This window comes from Melanostigma gelatinosum (assembly GCF_949748355.1).
Source record: "Melanostigma gelatinosum genome assembly, chromosome: 12".
NCBI lineage: Eukaryota > Metazoa > Chordata > Actinopteri > Perciformes > Zoarcidae > Melanostigma > Melanostigma gelatinosum.
In genome coordinates, this window is record NC_136645.1 from 16971611 (window position 1) to 16981496 (window position 9886).

The 9886-nt window shown below is 46.3% G+C and overlaps 1 protein-coding gene across 1 annotated transcript in view; it reads right to left on the reverse strand.

Annotated features, from left to right (window-relative positions):
• unc5b (unc-5 netrin receptor B) overlaps positions 1–9023 on the reverse strand; it is a 46413-nt gene extending 37390 nt beyond the window's left edge. Inside the window, exon 1 of the mRNA XM_079279724.1 lies at positions 8491–9023. Coding sequence (XP_079135850.1) covers positions 8491–8578 — 88 coding nt within the window. The 5' untranslated portion in view covers positions 8579–9023. The remainder of the gene's footprint in view (positions 1–8490) is intronic.
• Between the last annotated feature and the right edge of the window lie 863 nt (positions 9024–9886).

The following is a 9886-nucleotide window of genomic DNA, read 5'->3' on the forward strand; positions in this document are numbered from 1 at the left end:
TTTGTGATGTTTTTAATAGTTTAGCAACAGCTGGTGTTTGACAACAGCAAGGTGCTTGTCATATAATTGAGAGTAATGTGAGGAAAAGGGATATGTGACAAAAGTCAAGAAATTAAACCAAGGACATCACAATAACACAAAATGCACCTTTGCTATTGAGTCGTACTGTACCATACCAGGCGTTTCACTGGATTATCAATTAGTTGATCAACAGAAAAGTAAGGAACAGCAATTATGCTCATTTCCTCGAATGTTAAACTTTTGTTTTAACATTTGAATGTTCCAGTTTCTCAAAATTGAGAATGTGCTATTTGTCTTTGTTTTATGTCATCACACATTTAATATCTTTGGCTTTGGACTGTTGGTTGGACAAAACAATCAATTTAATTAATAACAACACCTTCGGCTCTGTGAAATTGTAATGAGTCTTTTCCACTATCTTCCTGACATTTAACAGGCAAATTATAATGAAAAAATAATCAAGATATGAATTAACAATGAAAACAATCATTAGTTACTGTATTCATATAGTTTTGAACGTATTTCTTCTGGTCACATCTCTGGTAAGGTTGCATGACACTGTGACTCACCACTCGTCTGTCTGTCTGTCTAACTGTCTGTCTGTGCCGAGGCTCTGAGGGTTTCAAACAACCCATCTGCCTAGGAATATGCCAGTCCGTCCGTCCGTCCGTCTGTCTGTCTGGCTCTCCACAGGTACATCTTTCTGTCCCTGCGTGATACATGTTTCTTTTATTAAGTTGTGTGAAGAGGGGGGCAGGAGCTGGCTGCAGCGTGAAGGTTGAAGCTATAGACAGGGAGAGACACCGCTCAGTGTTTAATGACCCTCTATAACTATACCTATTCATCTCCCCCGGTAGAACAGCGAAATGCCATGGAAATGGTCCTCTGCTGAAGACAATGCATCGTGCTGAACCATAACTCCTCAGACGGCACTAGTATGATTATATGAAACATGTTTCTGATGCTGCTTTTTCGTGTATATAGACCTTCCTTTGACACAAATTGATTTAACACGGGAGTAGTTTACATGACGCAAAAACAATAAAGTGGCATCCGCTGCATCGCTTCCACGTAAACGAATCAAGCAGAAACTTCAAGCTCACATGCAGTAGATCGATTAACATTTGTATGTATCTACCTGCTGCACCAACACACACACACACACACACACGCACATTAACACACACACGCACATTGACACACACACCAGCCCTTGTTGCCGAATGCATTGGAGGCAAGTGAAGCTGAGCAAGAGCAGAGTCAGAGCAGAGACACCCAGAGTTAATGAAGCTTCACCAGTCAGCATGGCTGTCCATCTGCTTTCATAATCCCCATAAACAGCAGGCCACGGGCGCTGCCCAACCAGCTACACACACAAACAGCGTATCGTCATCCTAAATATCTTACGTGAAGCATGAGGGCTGCATATGTGATGTATTTGTGTGTGTGTGTGTGCAGGATATGGTGCTGCGGGGGGGGGGGCTGATGTGTCCATTATCATGCCTCTGTGCCTTCGCTCAGCTCACCAGCTAATCTAAGCGGAGTGGCGGGAAGAGGTGAGCGTAAGGTCGGCTGTTGAGCCCATCTGGTCAGCAGCAGGTAAGAAGAGGCTTGAGACGCAAACACCCGCTGACGCACTTGATGCGTGTGTGAGCTCGTACACTTAAATCTAACCTTAATTACATGCAGGTACATCTGCCACATTAGACCAGGCCTCGCTACTTCACACATGGCGCCCATTTAAAACGATTCCCAACTCTACAGCGACCCACACCTGGTGGCATTTTGTAGCGCACTTCGCGTACACCTGGCTCAGCGAACGAACCGTGAGGATAAACCAGGTTTCCTCCTGTGCAATCAGAGCGCCTGCCAGAGCGCGAGAGAGGGATAGGGGTGCGCAAGCTGTGTGCTGATTGAGATTGGGAGTGTGACCCCACTGTGACCCATGCAGAAAAGGGAGTAATACCTCAGTAATACGGCTGGCTTCCCATCAGCGTGCACCCATCGCACACACACACACACACACACACACACAAGCCAAGAGGCACCTGTCAGCCCTTGATTAAGACCTGCATCCAAGGCGAGAACAGAATCTTTACTGTGTGTTTGGAGGCTCCCAGTCAAAGCCTCTGGAGGAGAAGTAAGAAGCTGAAGCTGAAGGAGCTGAAGACGGGTGGAGGAATTAAAGAGTGGATGAGGGCAGATCTCATTCTTTCGCTCTTCTCTTTGCTACGGTTGTGATCCAAGAGTGTCTGAGCAGAAACAGGGATTATTGCCCCTGCCGTGCATGCTTGTATGTGTCATATGTTTCGGGGATGAAGCCGGATACTGCAAAGCAGACCTTTTCCATAAGCCCAATATTTAAAGCTCAAGCCGAAGAGAGGAGGGGAGAGAAGAAGGGCAGAAAAACAAGGAAAGGAGACAAGGAAAGGAAACCAGGGAAAGAGCAGTAAAGGAGAAACCAGGAAAGGGAAGGTCTGGATGTGCCCTTGTTGACCTCTGATGAAGAGGCCAATCACCGCTCCATGACTGACGGGGGCAATGAGCTTGATAGATAAACATGGTGCTTTACGACAGTCACTACATTAAATAACACAGCGGCACACTGCTGACATGCAGCCAATCACGCAAGCCCACGCTCCACCTCACCCCACCCTTCACACGCTCACAAATAACAAATACACTCATTAAGCATCAGTCTGCTTGATTTAAAGCCCAAGGGAGAAGAAGAAAAAAAATCTGTAAGTTGTTTGAAAGTCCTGCTGTTGCCTAGCTGCCTGCCATACAGACAGAAGGAGGCAGGATCATTTCCGTTCCCCCTCTCAGCCGGAGATATGCACACGTACGCTCAATACGCCGTCTCTCTGGGGAGGTCTGTGTGTCATTCCCCTACTTTAGACACACCAGCTGCTCGCTGTGTGCTCCGCAGTGTTAGGGAGCCCCCTCCTGCCTCGCTCAAGCCCCCATTGGCACCCGCATCCACTGACAACACAGGCATGACAAAGCTCCCTTCGTTCCCCCCCCGACCCCCCTCTTCCCCCTTTACCTACTCACTACAATCCAAACACCCCCCACATTCATAAGTACCCTGCGGGCAGATGGGACCCTAATAAGTGTTACACTCAGAGAAATGGGACTCTTCACAGTGCCTTATAAAGAGCAATTCCCAAACTCCGCCAGAGAGCTGGCTGGGAGAAAAATGATGGAGTGAGAGAGATATGGATGACAGAGGTTGGTATATTCGAGAGGATAAAGCTATAAATACACCTGATGAGACTATCAACTTGACTGAAGGAAGGGGAAATGGGGACAAGGGAAGGCAATTTATTAATCTGGATGTGGAGCAATGTAGCTTTGTATGCCACATTCATAAAGTCAGAATAATACTAACTGCTATCGCCTTCCCTAATGCAACACATTTTAACACAATTTAAGCTGAAAGTCAACGTCCAGTTAGCTGAACCCACATGACACACTCTGGTACAAACACAAGCATGAACAGATTGTCAGCGGTCTAAGCCCTGAGTGGACTTGGCTCAACTGCCTTTCAAAGACAAAAAAAAGAAATCCTGCTAAGAAGATGAGGGGAATCTGCATGATCTGAAAAAACTCCCTTTTTTAGACCAGGACACACACAGAGCACTGGACCACAGCACAGCCAATCAAGTGCCGACACTGCTTCTGGTCTGTGGACCTCAGCGCAACCACTTTAGTCAAGTGTGTGTATGTGTATGTGTATGTGTGTGTGTGTGTGTGTGTGTGTGTGTGTGTGTGTGTGTCGGTTTTAGGGTAAGGAGGTTGCTCAGGATATGGCAAGACCCCCCGTGGTGAATCCTGATCCTATTGGTCATGATGCCCAGAGTGCTGCTGAGATCTTAAATAAAAATTCCTGCACTCACTCTCTCACTCCTCCCAAGTGACCCAGCGGGTTTTCCACCATTATACAAATAAATGCTACCTCTTCATCAGAGGATGTGGCTCCGTTTTGCATATGTGGGAGTATGTGTGTGTGGGTGGGTGTGGGTGAGTGGGTGGGTGGGTGGTATCCTTTTGATGTCAGATGTCACGGAGCATGTCTTAGCATATCAATCGTAATGAGATGCAGAGATTTTTAGGCTTCAACAGGCAGGTGTGATCTTAACCTATGCATGAGTGGCCATGCAAAAGTAACACACATCTGAAGAATGATGAGCACACACACCCATGCAAGTGTAGCTCCTGTTGAAGTTGAAGTGAATGAGCTGTGAGTGTGTGTGCGTGTGTGTGTGTGTGTTCTGCTGCTGCCCCCCTTTACCACACACAAAGAGGCAGAAAAAGCTCTGTAGAGTCTCCTATTCATCTAAAGCACAATGGAACCCCACAGAGGTTTTCTTCCTGTTTCCCTGTCTGCCCCCCCATCTCCCCCCCCCCCCCCCCCCCCCCCCCCCCACAGGGCAGGATGGAGGGGCAGGGGGTACCCTGTCCTACCGGCCCAGCAGCAACTCAGCTCCCATCTGCCACCGAAACTCGCCTTCCTCCACCCCCGGCACATCCATCCATCCATCCATCCATCCATCTATCCATCCAACCCCCTCTCTCACTCCAGCCTTAACTTTCTTTACTGCACTCTCTGGGTATTTGAAGGTCTGAGCCAAAATCTTTGTGTTTTATTTGGAAAATATCGCCTTCAAAAGTCATCGAGAGAGTAAAATACATTTTGTGATTACCATTTTGGAAAAACTTGATTGACCTTGGTTTTAAACAGCGCTGTCAAAGAGAGTTTTACACTTCAAACATCATTGGCTTTACATTTTTGGATTAAATTGAAACATTCAAGCATTTTATTAATGTTTTATGTAAGATTACACAGCTAGGCGAGACCATCTGCTGTGAGTTCAACAAGACATTTTTAACCAGAATCCAAGAGGCATTACATGAAATGTTTAAACAGCTTTACTTGATGATCATTTTGTACACCTTTTAAATGACATACAGTTTGAATTAGTTTGGCAGGCTCAGCGATATTGATTAGCTCATTATTACGCCAGACTCTCAAATACTTTGAGAACATATTGTCTTTGAAAAAGAAAATAACAGCCTGTGCTTAAAACCACATTCATCTCAAGTCTGCCAATCGCTGCTCCAAAACTTTCTCCTACTGCCAATTCCTCTTTCCATTCTTTATAGTCAGCTCCTTCTTCCATTTACCTCACTATTTTGCCTCCCACAGAGCCCTTGCTGTTTGCTGCAGATTTATGGTCCGGTCTAACATGCACAGTATTGGCAAAGCATTAAACATGTCCACTCTTAATACTGTGAGCTCTCTCCATCGATAAGAGCCTTAATAAAAACATCCCCCAAGTGGATTTGTGTGTCTCTTTTTCACTTTCCTCCCTCCTCGAAAATATCCATCTCTCTTCTTCTGCTTTAAACTGGTCCTGCTGCACATCCCTTGCTTTTCTCTCCTTCTTTTCCCTATATCTTCCCACCCACACTCCACCTCATTCTCTGGCCCGTGCCAGAGGTTTAATGACGCTTGAATGCCACTGCAATGGAGGTTTCTTCTTCACTCTTTTCTCATGAAGGATATTTAAAAGCCATGCCCTGAAATCAATCCATCTCAATGCGTCTGTCGCAGATTCATTTCTCTTCCATCTCCTCTTTCTGTTTTTCCTCTTAACTATCAAATGGATAACATTACCCTGCGTAACCCCTCTCCTTGTTTGGTTCCCACACACATCCTCTGCAACAGCCCTCGGCTGCAATTGGCACACTTGCTCAAACTGCAAGTCTTTTATATCATCTATAAATGCCTATTGGTACCCTAAAAGCCTTCCCTACCAGCCAGGGTCAGTTATGCCAATGAGAGCTGAGCAGCTGTTCCCCTCCCACTTCTTTCTCCTTTGCTGTCTCTGATGTCAAGAATTTGAGCATCATAAGCACATTTTAAATATTAACAAAGACCACTTTGCACGTATGAATTATACAGCAGAGAGGGCAGCGGCTGGCCAGCGATCCCATCCCCTGCTGCCTGACGACCATAAAACGAGTGCACTGCTCCGGGACAGAAAGTGGTCTGGTCTGGTCTGCCAGCAGGACTTGCCTGAGGAACTGGTCTGGCCTGTGGCCTGGCCCAAAGAGAGCTGTCGGTCTGTTTATTCATCACGGTGCCTAACCACCTGTCCAAATCTCTGTGGATGCAACTGGCAGCACTTTTGTTATGACTACATGTTTCAGAGAGACTTTAATCTAATCTGACATTTCAATCTGTTGAGCGTCTTTGAAGCCAAATCTACTTTGGTGTCTGTTCAAGGTTAGCTTTGTTGTCACATTCCTTTCTTTTCATGCATCTAAAATTCATACTTTAGCCGTCAGAAAATTACAGAATTCGTCAGACCAAACTGTAGAGCAGGGCAGCAAATATTTCAGCAGGCTGTTATTAGCTCACATGTAATATTAAAGAGTCTTCTTTCAGCCGATGCACTGTTATCAAGAGCAAGAGGACTCCCACACCTAACGCGAATGAGACAGCACGTCCTAGAGGAGTGTCACCATTCGTCCAGCCTCTATGGGAGTGTCTGACATGCTACGCTGCCTAACTCTGAACATCCGACTGCCTCTTCACTACTCTCAGCCTCGCTCTCCTCCTGTCTTGACCTCCCAGTCTGAACACTGGTCTCCCCCGGGGATTACTGGGAACCTTGCCGTCTACATTTAATCCTGACGTCAAAAAGCAGGGTGTAAACACACTTGCCGTATGTCGGTTTTCTAATTCTGATGAAGTCAATTATAATGACACACACACACACACACACACACACACACACACACACACACACACACCTACACACACACACACACACACACACACACACACACACACACACACACACACACACACACAGGCAGTGGACAGCAGGGAAGTTACTCCAGACAAGTGTTCCTGGCAGTCTGGGTAATTAATGTACATGTCAACACAGAAAGAGGAGCACCATAGCAGAAATGTGAGCTCAGCAGATCCACAATGCAGGCAGAGAGCGAGACAGGAGAGATCTGAGGGGAGGCGGCAGAGGAAAGGTATACACACAGTGGGGGAGAAGATAAATGCAATCTGTCCGTCCCATCATGCATTCCCTAAATATATCTGTGCCTTCCTCTCTCCCAGACAGAAACTTTCCTGGGGCACACTGAGCTATTGTCCCCTGTTGTCCCCCTCCTCCCAGGCTCTGGTCCCCTAACAGGACCTCACCGCAATCCTCAACCTCCAACTGTTTATATGAACATTTCTCATTTGTCATGCAAGGATTTCAGAACGGTCGACAATTTTAATAAACGTAAGCTGCTTTTCTGCTCCGCCTGTTCAGGGAATAATACACACACGAGGACCTTGGGAGGTGTGGGTGGGGGGGGGGGGGGGGGGGGGGGGTCTTATTGGCATTCAAAGAAATGGCCACAGACCTGGACAGACAGTCCAAAAGATTACTGTAAAAAATGGACTTCCTGAGTCCGGTTGATTTTTGGAGAGGTCTTTTAGCAAAGCTTGTCTGGATTCTGTAGTCATTGTTGGCCGCATTGTTCTTTTATTTTCCTACTGTAAACCGAGCTTAATCCACAATCCAATGAACCCTCAGATTTCTGCCTTATATTTCAATCCTTTCTGGCAAACGGAGGGGATGAAAAGTCCAGGCTCGCCTACCACAAGGCCACACTGAGTCAAATCATTCATCTAACACTGGAGACAGGCAGTTTCACCTTGGTGTCCAGGTCCTACCACATCAGCTCACCAACAGTGACCGGCCATGTGTACCAAATTATTTCATCTCCATGAGAGCTGCTGCACTCTTTGAGGGCATTACCCTAGTAATAAATGATTAAAAAGGTGTCAATGGTTTACGATCAATGGGAGCATTTAGTATTTCAGACACAACATGTACTCCCAAGCTTAAAACAAGTTAGAGTAAATTTTTAGATCTTGCAATCGGATTCTTTTTTTTTTAAATCGCTTTCCCTGAAGCATTTTAAGTGCTCCGTCTTACTTTTCACAAGGCTTTTCTTTTTCTTTTTGGAGAGGCCAAGAAGGCATGGAGCAAAACCGTAATTACTCCCTGCGCACCGGGGGAGTTCTATTTTTCCGCTCCAAGTAGAAAAGAGAGCTCTGCGCTCGGGTGTACTGTAAGGCTGAAGACTTTGCTGTGGGGTAAAGAAAGTGCTGGTCAGCAGTCGACCCCAGACCCCTGCACTCTTATTGTTGTAGCTATACTCTGGAGTCCGATGCATGTTTTTTGATTTTATTCTCTCTTTTTTTTTTTATTCAGGGCGTGAAGATAATTGGACACAAATCGGAAATCTGAAGTTGTGTGTGTGCGCGCACAGATGTGAGCGTGTTTTGTCAATGTTGCGCAATGTCACATGTGTAGGCTACAGTATTTCACAACGATTACACACTGATCTTTGAATAACAACTCCGTATTTCGCAATGATTAAACTCACCAGTGCCAGACGCGACATATCCCCCGACCAAGAGGAGAAGAACCAGAAGACCGAGAACTTGGTCACGCTTCATCCGAACAGAGAGCATCTTTTCCAGATACGCCGTTGCGAAACGTCCCGGGGTTTCCCACACAGCGTTACCTGCGGTGTTTCTGACAAAAGTGCCTCTTGTCCAACAAAGTCTCTGCTGCTGAAAAAGATTCCCCAGGAAAGAGCGAAACACCAAAGAGTCCAGTAGTTGATGTGTGTGGTTGTTTTGGTAAATTGTTCACTGTCGACTGTTGTCGCAAACAGACTACAACGCTCAAAACATTTCCGCCTGGAATCAAACTTTGAAAAGGTCCGTAGATATCACACCCCGTACATATCAAGAAACAAATTCCTGGTAGATTTCATTCCCAGCTGCACTTACTCTGCTTGCCTGGGAGCGATAAGCGCAGTGGTGCCACAAAAGTCACCAAAACGTTTGACGCATTGCTGCTCTGACTGGAGAGGTTAAATCTGGCGATAGAGAGTCCGATTCCCAGCAGAAGACAAACTTATTTTGCGAGCATACAAAAGAAGTACCACGGGGAGATCCTGTCAGATTGCCGCGTCCACAGCTGACTGGACTCCTGAGTCTGTTCTGGGGGGACCCTGGGTGTCTATCTTGCCTCGTCCCCGTCCGCAAGGTGTAAACAAGAACACGGGGATCAACGTGGAGCACAATGCCAGCCTCCGGACTACCAGTCCCCGCCTGGCCAATCACATACCATCCTCCTCCTCCTCTCAGAGTGAAGGCTGAACAAGTGAAGGTAAACTAGTGGCATGCGAGGAGGAAATAGATGGGAGGGGAGAAAAAGAAAACCCGGACCCTAGAGCGCACGGCACCGCTCCGGATTCAGCGGTCACCCTGCAGACTAGTGAGGTTGTGAGTTTATTTTATGAGAATCAATTAATAAACCTATCTATCCATCTATCTGTTTGTCTGTCTATCCATCCATCTATCTTTCGATCTATCTGTCTTTATATTCTCAAATCTAATAACTTTAATGTAATAACATATATAGCCCCCTTTATTTGCTGCCCTACCTAATGTGAATAGTCAGTGGGCAGCTTTCTTGAGTCTATTAAATAAGTCCAGCAGGATTGTATGAGAGCATATTACTTCCCGTCAATCTATCTCTCCCGCATCCCGGGGTCATATTTTACTCCCGGTGGCCGCAAGAGAGCACCCTTTCATACATGAGCCCATGAGGATGACTCCTCAGCAGCAGCCCTCTTGATTATCCAAGTCGTTTCCTGTATAACTGGTGCTGATAGTGTTTAATTGGTGAGAGGATACCACGGGGGGGGCATGCTGAAGAGGTGAGCATTGCTTTGGCTTTGAATCAGCTTTTATAGTTCACGTTATAAA